The following is a 13,038-nucleotide window of genomic DNA, read 5'->3' on the forward strand; positions in this document are numbered from 1 at the left end:
ATTCTCTTTAAGAAAGAACAACACTCCAAACAATATCAGTTGCAGGGAAATGGATAAGAGTGTATCTTCAAATCTTGCTTACAATTACCTGAAAAGTACTTGCATTGGCCCTGTGACAAACATATGCTTGACTAACACCTGGCCAGGTGGTTCTTATATTTTTACATTTTGAGCATGCTTAACCTAATCATATCATATGAACACAACTGCATCTATCAAGCCTTTTTTTATACCTATATACTTTCAATTCATCGCTATTCCAAGGATTGCTTTTTGCAAAACAATTTAGGGAGATGGTGCTGCATGTCTGAAAACAAATACTGTACACTTAGAACACACACACACACACACACACACACACACACACACAATCACTGCAAATTGGAACCCTCCTGGACAAGTCCTGTGTTTTCTGAAAATTAACTCCACAAGAACTCTTTAAAAATTGACAGATTTTTCCTAGATTTCCTGAGTGAGAGTTTAAAAAAACATACAATTGCTCTGTATATCAAACTGGCCAAGTTATACGTATAAGGGGATGTTATGTCATTTAAGTATTTTAGGTCTTAGCAAATACAACTAATGATGACTTATGGAGGATAGACTCTTTCCATTCTGCTAGGCCACAAAAGAAAACCTAAATGAAATGTGCTTTTTGATTTGACATTTATAAGCCAAAAAAAAGAAGAGTAAAATATAAAAAGTGAAGGCATGTAAATAAGCAATATATATTCTTCATTCTCGTATGAACATTTATTAGATGAAGATCTAATGAACAATAACATTCTGTAGTTGGCTCAGTAGCTTCATAGTACAACTGATAAAAGTGGGAGGCTTTCTTACCTTGTTAACTTTAACGCCACCTTTTGGAGTTTGCTTGGTTGTAAGATTATATCCTATCATCTGTTTAGCAAGCTGTCCTACCTCTTTAGGGCTACAAAAAAGAGGAATATAGGAATATTTTTTTAAAAAAACTTTCAAAGAAACAATAATTTTAAAAAAGCTTCTTGCATTTAACTAGACTCACTCTTTTGTTAAATGTACTCCTCCTTTCAAGCCGCTGCTGAACACACCTTTACCTCTTCCACCAGCTAAGATCTGAGCCTTCAACACAATTTCCGTTGCTTCTGTAAGAGGGCAGGAAAAATGCATTTAAGCTACAACCTGGATGAACCAATTTCATTATGTGACAGGTGAATGGAAAAACTCCCTTGGATGTTAATGTTAAAGAACAGCTCTTGTGTTTTAATCTAAGAGCATACGCATGTGAATGACTTAATGCAACTTTAGACTGGCACTCCTGGAGACAATGAATAAAATGGTAAAAAGGAGCTCGGGAAAAATAGAGGAAATTATAAACCGGCAAGCTTAACATCTGTCTCAGGAAAATAGTGGGAAACAGCAATTAAAAAAAAATAACAGTAGAGAAACAAATCTTGCTGAAGGAAAAAAATCAGCATGGAATTCACCAAGGTAAAACCTGCCTTACTTGTCTTGCAGAGTTTATTGAGAGTGTTAACAGGCACATGAATGGAGGTGACACTCTAAACATGGATTTTCACAAAGCCTTTGACAAAGATCCTCATTAAAGCTCTTGAAGAAACTCAGGAGCCAGGAACAGAGGAGTTGGCCTTTTATGGATTGCTAGCTACTGTAGTTATTATGAGGCAGAAAGAAAAGAGGAGGAAAATAAATGGGTAAATTCCTCAACAGAGAAAATTAGGGAGTGGAATTTCTCAAGGATCTGTACCAAGACCAGTGCTTTTAAACCTGTTCATAAAATATCTTGCCTCAGGGGTAAGAAGTGAACTATCCCTTTTAATAAATTAAAATTCTACTGAGTACTGGCACGGTGTATTCTTCACATCTCCCTTTGAATCCAGCAGGAGGAGTGAGCTAGCCAAGTCTGTAGATAATAGAAGTTTAAATACAAGTTCAAACTATTCAGCCTGATGCGAGATCCGAAAGGAATTAGATTTACATAGATGAATGGTTAACCAAATGGCAAGCACAATTAATTTTAGCAACGTAATGCAATTTAAGTAATGCAAGTGGAGGAGGAATAAGGCTAACTTTAAATTCACATTTATGAAATTGGAACCATTATAACTAACCAGGAACAAGACCTTATTAGATAGCTGGACAAAGATGCCAGCTCAACTGTAATAACTCTGAAAAGCACAAAGATCTATGCTAAGAGTCACTAGAAAAGGAATTTGCCAACATTATATTAATGTCTATACATTAGATACTATACATCAAGGAGGGGAAAAAAATATAAGCATCCTCACAAACTTTCCCCATGTTTTAGTAGTTATTGAATAATAGGAACAAGACCACCTATTAAATAATAGGAACAAGACCAACAGATTGCGGCCAGGATTATTCCCTCAATACTAATGGCTCGACATGACCATCCAAGCAGCATTTTAATTCTGTTTCTGTTTGTGTGGAATGCCAAATTTAGGATGAAAAAAGAAGCAGGTTTGAAAACCAGGCATATATACATATATGCATATATGCATGCAGGCATGCATACATATATACATATTTAACATGTTTTTGCTGTTAAATGAAAAGAAAGTGGGCCTGTTATAGATCTATTTTGAACTTGTTATGCTCTCATCAGACAGACAAACCTTACTGGGATTTGATTTAGACAGAGGCTGATATACCAAGACCTACGTACCTATACTCATGAAAATCTACAAATATACAGTGTTCCCTCAATTTTCGCGGGTTGGAACTTTGCGAATAGCCTACAGCACGGTTTTAAAAAAAATATTAATAAAAAAAAGTTTGCGTTTTTTTCCTATACCACAGTTTTTCCCGCCCGATGACATCATACGTCATCGCCAAACTAATAATTTTTGTAAATAAATAACAAAAAAAAATATTGTTAATAAATAATTATGTTTATAAATATCAGGATCACTAAGTGTCTTATTCAATGGTGAGTACCAGTAATAATGGTGAGTAAATAGTTGTTAAGGGAATGGGAAGTGGTCATCTAGGGGTTTAAAGTGTTAAGGGATGGCTTATGATACTGTCCATAGCCAAAAATGGTGTATTTACTTCTGCATCTCTACTTCACGGAAATTCAACTTTCGCGGGCGGTCTCGGAACGCATCCCCTGCGAAAATCGAGGGAACACTGTATATATATTTATATAGGACAGTATGGAACACCGTTCCATCGGCAGGAATGGAGTTGCATGTGCACCTCCATTACTGCCCACCGTGCACACGCTGTGCATGCAAGATTCGGCTTCTGCGCATGTGTGGAGGCTTCAGTGAGGTCTGTGTGCATGCACACGGAGGGACTGTGCACGTGCAGGGGAGCAGCACACATGCACAGGGGGAGGGCATTATGGGTGTGGGCACACACGCACACGTGTGCACCCTTGTGCACCCCTCCCCCAAAAATAGGTTCCCCATCACTGGCCTAGCCCATCTCTGTTGTTGCTCCAGAATAAAATTAATCTCCAGTTATAGGTTTAATAGCATATAGCTGTGATATTAAAAGTTAAATTTCAGTAACAACTTTTGGAGGTATCTGAAAGGCTGAAACCACGGCTTTGAGAGACTGGATATGGCCCCAAGTTGAACATTTGTGAGGCTCATGGCTGGAAGCAAAGCACTTAGGAATCATCAGGAAACAGGATTTAAGTAAAGTGCTTAGAATAATCAGGAAACAGGATTTAAAGAGAGAGGGGATACTCTGGAGGCATTGGGTTAGAGATAGCACATAAAAATATACTGTAGACTGAAAGAAAGATTATCACCAAGCAAGAAAAAAAATCTTTAATCTATTGTACTGTAAATCTGTATTACAAAAGAATACAGGAAAAGAATATAGGAAAAAAGACATTTTTCTTTTCGGATAGCTTACACATGGCATACACTAAAAATATCTATTTCCAAGCATTGACATTTGATATATATTGCTCCAAACAACAAATCCTTCCACTTCAACATCTGTCTTGCATTCTAATATGCCTCCTTTCTCAGTCCCAGCTTTTCTAAATAATTCATTATCACCCAAGAGGTAGATTACCAGGAAACGTAAATGAATCCTCCCTCCCATAAGATCCAGGATGATTCTTCAAATAAATCATGTTCTGGGTGACAGCATCAACAACCAAAAATCACTCTGTCCATTGTGACAGAACATTTATTTTGTTATTGAGTCACTACCGTATGACTAATTAAATTATTTGAGTTCTATCGAGGAAGAAATGTTGATGTGAATTTGGCTCTGCAAAAAAAGAGAGGAGCCAATGAGTTGTGGCAGAGTGAAGAGCTGGTGAGTAGACCAGTCCTTTGGAATTCCTCTCTGGACCATGAGAAAAGTTGAGATTGCCCACAAGTACTCCAGACAGTTGCTCCTAAAGAGGGGACCACAAGGCAGAGACCTCCAGGGGATTTAAAGCTCAATGCCACTTCAAAGGATACAGGATTCACATACCTCCTTATTTAATTCCTTTTGGAAATTGCTTGTTAACTGCTTATCAGCTATTAGGAACCTTTAGATTGACACTGGGTAAGTTCCCTTCAATCATTAGCGAAAGAAGTTTAAATACAAGTTCAAGGAGTTTAAAAATTCTTTTGAAATAAACAGCTAAAGGTTGATTAGAACTTTGATTTCAGAAAGTTATAAATGGATTAAGAGTCCAGATGGATTAGATTTTGGAATTAATTATTAGTATCCTTCCCATGGTTTGAATTCTTTAAAAGAAATATGAAAGGAAGGAACTTTGAAGGTTGGCCACGAAAGGAAATTACAATGAATTAAAATTTACAATTAAGAGAAAAGAACACATTTACTAATATAGAATGGATAAACGTATCTCAGCGTTAATTATATTAAAGAATATTTTTGAAAAATAGACCCAGGGGTTAAATTTAAGAGCATCTGTCATGGTAGACAGCGTTTGGAAAATATTATGTAACAGGAATAAGTTTTATTAGCAAGATTGAGAATTATCTAAAAGTGAATTTTAAAACGACAGACTAAAAGAATGCAACACTGGATATACAAAAGAAACCATCTGATGTCCTAATAATTAAAAGGTTTTACAAATAACATATCAAAAGAGTGGTTTTACAAACAAGACTTAAAGTTTTGAAAAACTCTGTCTAAAAGGACAAACATTAATTAAAAAAAAAAACTTCAAGGACATTATTCGAATGGATTAAAGATCCAGATAAGAATCCTTGTCATGTTTTGAATTCTTTAAAAGAAATATGAAAGGATTGGATTTTGAAGAATTACAAAGAATTAAAGATTACAGTTGAAGGAGGGGGACATTTAAATATCAATTTCTAATACAAATGGAACAAAATTAGTTGTATTAATTTTTTTCTTCAAAGTGATAGATTATCGAAAAAAGGGTATTATAACTTGAGAGGTTAAAATAGAATTGTATTTATAACTGTTATGAATAACATTGTCTTTTTATATTGTTGTTAGCCGCCCTGAGTCTTCTTAAATGTTTCGATCATGTCCCCCCTTTTCCTTTTTTTATATTTCATATTTTTAATTTGATCAAATTTGCCGAAAGAGCATTGAAGCAACAAAGTATCTTGCATCCAACCATTATGAAAGAAGTAAATAAATCCATACACAAGTCTAACTATCTAAAAGTTAGATTCTTTTACTCTTAATCAACACAGCAGGGAGAACAGGATCAGTCAGGCTTCCTGTACCTAAAGGAAAATGACATGAAATATTTTAATTCCAGTTATTTGCCCAAACTGTGGAAAATGAAGTAAACCAGCCAAATCTTATTTTACAGTTACCAGGCCTGAAGTTTTACCAAGTAGATTCAATCCACACTGATTCTTTTTCCCTTGAAGGTCTCCATTCTAGAAAAGCTTGTTGCAACTAATCTCTAGTGTTTGTGTGTGTGCAAACACACACATGTCTGACCATTTTTAAAAAAAATCTTGTCTCTGGCCTGAATTCTCACATCACATCAGAAAAGAGTAACACATACAAAAAACTGAAACTCATTTGAAATGTATACATGATTTACCGATTTTTACTGGATAATGCATCAAAACCCCAGTTTTTTCTAACAGGCTCTGGAAATGAAATAAGTCCATAGTCAGAAAACAACATTAAAATGGATCTCTTTGGTAAGCATCTATCAAGTAGTTTCAACAAATCTACAAATAATTCCAAGATGCTAAAACTCTTTCCCTCTGAGAGTATGCAATCTTTCTTTCTTTTCTTCTCTCCTTTAGAAAGAGATTAGCATGACAAATAAAGTGTCATGTCAATATTTACAACCACTGGAACGTGCTACAATGCAGTATAACACAGCGTTCTCAGCACCACTTCGCTTTGCAATTAAGGCTTCTCAATCAATTGCCAGTGCTGTCTATTGGACTACAAGACGAAGTGTGAAATTCATTAGTGTTTGCTTCACAGCTCCAAACTAAAAACAAATTAGAAAAGGTAAGCCTGATGCTTGTTTATAGCGTTTTAGGTTTGCCACAAATTTAGTCATTAAGGTTTGCACCTGAAAATTTCAAAACTGCATTTACTGGCCAGGAAAACTACTTTATGAAAATTTGTGTTTTTACAGTGGCATTGCACAAATGTGTAAATTGTAATAATATTGTTTTCAAAAAACCAAATAGTAAATGTCTGCTAATATGAAAAGAACGTAGTAAATCATGGCATACTTATTTTTAGATGCATCAATCATATGGGAAGGTGAGATTCAAAATACAGTGAACAATGAAGGATGAACAAATAATACAAGAAAGCAGACTAAGGAACTGTAGATCTTGTGCTGTTCCTCCCATTTCAAATGCAACTAAGTGAAAGAAACACTTGTTTTAGAGCACAATGTCCAATTTGAAAGACTTGTGCTCAGCCGTAAAGCTAGCAAATGAATTAACACCAATGGAGCAATTTTTCCAAGATACATCGCCTTTGCATTGGGTGTGGTGAATACAAAGGAAAGTGTGACACTTTGAAACTGTAACAGGACTCTATGTTGTGGATTATTATGAATCAATAAAAACTGAATTCTCTTTGACAACCAGCGATTGCTCTAGTCTGCTGGAAATGCTTATAGCAGGAACCCAACACTAGTTCATGAAGTAATATCTATGCTTGGGCTAGAAACATGGCGTTACTAATTTTACCGGCATACAAATCGTTTCTACATTTCATCTCCATAAAGGGAATTACAGACCACAACAGTACAATAAGAGCAGGGGGGAAATGCTCCTGGTTCACTCATGCCTGTGGGTTGTCGGAGAGCTGGTCACGAAGGGAGCGCTAAGCTCTGCCCACCCACTCGGATGCCGCCATTTGAGTTTTTTTACTTTCTGTACATGCACAGAATGCTTTACGCATTGTTGCCACATTGTCCATCAGAACTAGGACATGGCAGTTTGACACCAGTGGCTCGAAGTTGTAGACCTAAGGACACAGCTCAAAGCTCTAATAAATTGATGTTGGCATTGACCAAGTCCATCTGCTCATCAGATGGGTCATCTGAGAGCCAACGTGAACTCCCCACCCAAAGAGGCTCGCGTCAGTAGTAACAGTCACTCAAGTGGGCTCCTTGAAGAGACAACCCTTCTGAAGAGCTGGAGACAACCAACATCACAGCAAATGAAGGACCACGGGAGGCACTCTCACCAATGTGCTGGAATGGCTGGTCCTCACCTGTTGGTATGGGAGGAGGCTCCACTGAAGGGCTTGAGCAGTGTACAGGAGGTCCCCGTACACATATTGGGGCAACATTGATTGAATAATTATCTTGTCAAATAGCATTGAAGACGTAATGGACGCGTCCTCAGGTACCCCGCCATGACATTGAGAAGTTTGGTGAAGGTCCTGGGTGCCGATGAAAGGCCGAATAGCAGGGCTCGATATTGAAAGTGAGTGCCAGTGAAACAGAATCTCAGGAACCTCCTGTGTGATGGACGTACTGGCACAGGGAGGTAGTCCTCCTTGAGATCAATGTAAATGAGCTAATTCAAGTGTCTGATGAATCCCAAGATGGGCTTGAGGGATTGTATCTTGAAGCACTTGTGGACATTGAGCTACTTCAAATTGAGGATGCCACTCCAGTCTCCCAAACCCTTAGGGACTAGGAAGAAAACAATAGAATTCTAGCTTCTCCTGGGTGCGGCACCCTCTTTATGGCCAAAATAGCTAGAAGGTTTTGGATCTCTGCTTCCTTCAGTGCCCGTTTGGTGGCATAGGATGCAGTGACTCCGGAGTTAATTAATTTGGGCTGGCAGGCGAGAGGCCCATGGATTTGTGACGGCAGCACCTCTCATTATGCAGAGTGTCAAGTGAAGGTTTTAATTGCCAATGAGGGAAATAACACAACCTTCCTATTAGAGAATGCAGGCAAAATGGCAATTGAAAGCCTTGCCATCGATAAAGGCTTTTAAAATGGCTGCCGGCATACTCAGTGCCAGAAACTGATGCAGAATTGCCCGCAACTCTGCTGGGCAACAGGTGAGTTGCTTCTTGCAAATTAGCCTGTGATTATGTCCACCATGAAATCTGCCCAACAACAGGCAACAAAATGGCTGCTGCCAGAAACCAAGGCAAAACGAGCCTGATGGCCTCAAATAATGGCAGCAAAGGCAGATGCCAAGAATGGGCTGGGAATGTGGGAAATCATTGGGACCGTCACCACCAGCAAACAGACAAACCCTCACTACTTATAAATACTCCACTCCCCACATGAGTTTAGCCCATGTGGGGTAGGGATTCTGGCTGCCTTTGAATCTGGGTGGTGGCAGTTCTTGCCAGTGTACCAGCTAACCTGCGCAACAGCAGCTCCAGGAACACAAGGCAACCTTGAAAACATCCTAAATAATGTGGAGGAAAAATACAGGCTGAAGGACAGTCTAAGCTGAAAAAGATCAGCCGTTTTAAATCAGGAAACCTGGAGAGAAAGTATAAACATAAAGCATATAAAGGGCATTTAAACTCAGTTCCTAACAACCTACCAGAGTTTGTTCCCCAGAAGCTTGGACTCTCCTTAGCAGCGCACAGGAGAAATTGAAGTTTCTCTATAAAATGCTGATCAGCCTACCACCTGCCAGAGCTAGTCAGTGAAATCTTGATATTAAATGTGTACATAACAACTTGATTTTTATTTTATTTTAAACTTAACATCCACTTTCCTTTTAACAATTTTATTCCATCCCACACCCCAAGGGTAGTCATTTCCCTATTCTATTGTTTACTCTTGTTCTCCCTCCAGAAAAAATAAATATAAACTTTCATTTTATGATGAGAAAGACAGGGGGGGAGGAGGAAGAGAGAATGATAGTTACAGTGATACCTTGGTACTCATTGTTAATTGCTTCCAGGAGGAGCAATGAGTCCCCAAAACAATAAGTACCAAACAAATTTTTCACCTAAAGAATAATATGGTGAGTGACAAGGCAACTGACACTGACAAGTTGTAGCTTGCACATTCAGTTCCAAATAAACAATGTGTACTGGGACCAAATTTTCATATCAAAATATGTTGAATACCAAATTTGATGAGTTTCAGAGCAGTTGAGTACCAAGGTATCACTATGCTAGATAGATAGATAGGTAGGTAGGTAGGTAGAAAGGTAGATAGATGATAGAGAGATAAATACCACATTCTGCAAATATAAGACTAGGTCTTATATTAATTTTTGTTCCAAAAGATGCATTACAGCTTATTTTCTGGTTAGATCTTATTTTAGGAGAAATATGGTACTAAATGTGTCTGTCTGGATGACAATCTTAACTGGAACTCATTTTTGGGTAGGGCTTATATTATAAGCATTCTGAAAAATCATGCTAGAGCATTTTTTCCAGTTGGGAATTACTTTCAGAAAACAGGGTAGGTAGGTAGATAGGTAGGTAGGCAGATTCTGGGACTATCATGTCTATTGACATATGACCATTTTTTACAATTCTGGCGACTTCCAGATAATTCCCCCAATCCTTATTCAATACAATCATCTCCTAGGCTTTTCATTATTATAGTGATTGGGCTAAACCATATTATTGTGATTGGGCTCAACAGTACAAGTTGATGATTACCTGTACTTAAGATAAAGTATATTTTTTCAACATTGGTATATTATTTCAATCTTGATTGGTTAAATGAATGAATCCTTTGCTAAAAAGTACATGAAAATAGAATTAATACAATTTTTACACATGGTGAAAATGTTGCAGTCTGCAGCTCAACAACACAGAAATGATTTATAGCAGAATGGAACAGATTCTGAAGGTTGTAATTCCATTACAACCTCAAATGCTCTTACTGAATTTCACTAAACAATATATCCATCCAAAATATAGCAAACTAGCACTATATATGTTAATGGCTGCAGAGATTTTATACACTTTATAATGGAAAATATCTTTGATTCCCTTTTTTTGGAAAAATTAGCTTATTAAATTTTGGGAGTATGTTTCAATGCGAGGAATAACTTCCTAGGTTAAAAGCAAATCTAATGCAAAATTTAACTTTGATTGGGAAAACATTATTGATTTCCATTTGTGTTATACGTGTATTTGTATCACATACAAATTTTGGAATTTTGGAATTGTAAGTCCTCAATTTACAACCACTTGTTTATTTTATTTAATTTGACTTCTATGCCGCCCAATCCCGAAGGACTCAGGGCGGCTTAGTCACTGTTCAAAGTTACAATGGCACTGACTTATGATTGGTTCTCAAACTTGCAATACTTGTAGCATCTTAGTGGTCACATGATCAAAAATTCAGGCAATTGGCAAAGTGCAACATATATATATATATATATATATATATATATATATATATATATATATATATATATATATATTCGACAGAAAATGTAACCCTTCCCTGGTACAGAGCTGAAGGGATTGGATACTGTAGCCTAGAGGATAATTCTCTGCCTTACAAGGCAAAGGTTGCAGGTTCAAGTCCCAGTGGGTATGGCTAGCTGATGAGGCCAAAAATAAGGCCGAAATAGATCTATCCTAGTCTCCCTTAATTTTCAAATTCAGCTTAAACATGTGACACATACAGATAGAATTGTCGGCTATCAATAAAATTAACTGCCTTGGAAATGGCCCTGGGTTGGGCCGAGAGGCAAAAAAGGAGCTGTGATGTTCCTTCAATATACCAGGGTGATTCGACACAAAATGTAACCCTTCCCTGGTACAGAGCTGAAGGGATTGGATACTGTAGCCTAGAGGATAATTCTCTGCCTTACAAGGCAAAGGTTGCAGGTTCAAGTCCCAGTGTGTATGGCTAGCTGATGAGACCAAAAATAAGGCCGAAATAGATCTATCCTAGTCTCCCTTAATTTTCAAATTCAGCTTAAACATGTGACACATACAGATAGAATTGTCGGCTATCAATAAAATTAACTGCCTTGGAAATGGCCCTGGGTTGGGCCGAGAGGCAAAAAAGGAGCTGTGATGTTCCTTCAATATACCAGGGTGATTCGACACAAAATGTAACCCTTCCCTGGTACAGAGCTGAAGGGATTGGATACTGTAGCCTAGAGGATAATTCTCTGCCTTACAAGGCAAAGGTTGCAGGTTCAAGTCCCAGTGGGTATGGCTAGCTGATGAGGCCAAGAATAAGGCCGAAATAGATCTATCCTAGTCTCCCTTAATTTTCAAATTCAGCTTAAACATGTGACACATACAGATAGAATTGTCGGCTATCAATAAAATTAACTGCCTTGGAAATGGCCCTGGGTTGGGCCGAGAGGCAAAAAAGGAGCTGTGATGTTCCTTCAATATACCAGGGTGATTCGACACAAAATGTAACCCTTCCCTGGTACAGAGCTGAAGGGATTGGATACTGTAGCCTAGAGGATAATTCTCTGCCTTACAAGGCAAAGGTTGCAGGTTCAAGTCCCAGTGGGTATGGCTAGCTGATGAGGCCAAAAATAAGGCCGAAATAGATCTATCCTAGTCTCCCTTAATTTTCAAATTCAGCTTAAACATGTGACATACACACACACACACACACACACACACACACACACACACACACACACATATATATATATATATATATATATATATATATATATATATATATATACACACACACAGTGATACCTCTACTTACGAACTTAATTCATTCCGTGACCAGGTTCTTAAGTAGAAAAGTTTGTAAGAAGAAGCAATTTTTCCCATAGGAATCAATGTAAAAGCAAATAATGCGTGCGATCGGAGAAATCACAGGGAGGGTGGAGGCCCTGTTTCCTCCTAAGAGATTCCTAGAGAGGCCTCATAGAGGCTTCTCCCCGCCTTTTCCAGCCCTGTTTCCTTCCCAGGAGATTCCTAGAAAGGCCCCATAGAGGCTTCTCCCCGCCTTTTCCGGCCCTGTTTCCTCCCAGAAGATTCCTAGAGAGACCCCCAGAGGCTTCTCCCTGCCTTTTCCGGCCCTGTTTCCTCCCAGGAGATTCCTAGAGAGGCCCCACAGAGGCTTCTCCCCACCTTTTCCAGCCATGTTTCCTCCCAGGAGATTCCTAGAGGGGCCCCACAGAGGCTTCTCACCACCTTTTCCGACCCTGTTTCCTCCCAGGAGATTCCTAGAGAGGCCCCACGGAGGCTTCTCCCCTTTCTGGTTACAGTTTTGGAGGCTTGGATTTGTAAGTGGAAAATGGTTCTTGAGAAGAGGCAAAAAAAATCTTGAACACCCAGTACTTATCTAGAAAAGTTTGTAAGTAGAGGCGTTCTTATATGACACACTTCTCCTGGGATTCAGGGTGGCTCACAATAAATAAATTATCTTTCATTGCCACTATCTCACCTTACTGCAGTGCTTCTCAAATAGTGGGATGGGTTCCCCTGGGAGGGGTGCAGAGTGGTACGGGGGGGGGGGCACATGATCCTGGAGAACATGCTTATTTTTGCAGCAGGGAGTAGGTGTTTTTTGCACTGAAGAATAGCATAAAGAACAGAGAAGGAGATATGAATTGCAGATAACAAGCCCTTAAAAGACACCATGGAAAAATATTTAACAGGGATTAAAAGAAAGGATGTCTTCCG

At 38.4% G+C, this 13,038-nt stretch overlaps 1 protein-coding gene across 1 annotated transcript in view; it reads right to left on the reverse strand.

Annotated features, from left to right (window-relative positions):
• Positions 1-13,038, reverse strand: part of SUCLG2 (succinate-CoA ligase GDP-forming subunit beta) — a 366,453-nt gene that overhangs the window by 154,121 nt on the left and 199,294 nt on the right. The window contains exons 3-4 of the mRNA XM_070738185.1: positions 1,028-1,127; positions 844-934 (exon numbers count right to left, since the gene is read on the reverse strand). Coding sequence (XP_070594286.1) covers positions 844-934; positions 1,028-1,127 — 191 coding nt within the window. The remainder of the gene's footprint in view (positions 1-843; positions 935-1,027; positions 1,128-13,038) is intronic.

The sequence above is a fragment of the Erythrolamprus reginae genome, chromosome 2 (assembly GCF_031021105.1).
Source record: "Erythrolamprus reginae isolate rEryReg1 chromosome 2, rEryReg1.hap1, whole genome shotgun sequence".
NCBI classification, from domain to species: domain Eukaryota; kingdom Metazoa; phylum Chordata; class Lepidosauria; order Squamata; family Dipsadidae; genus Erythrolamprus; species Erythrolamprus reginae.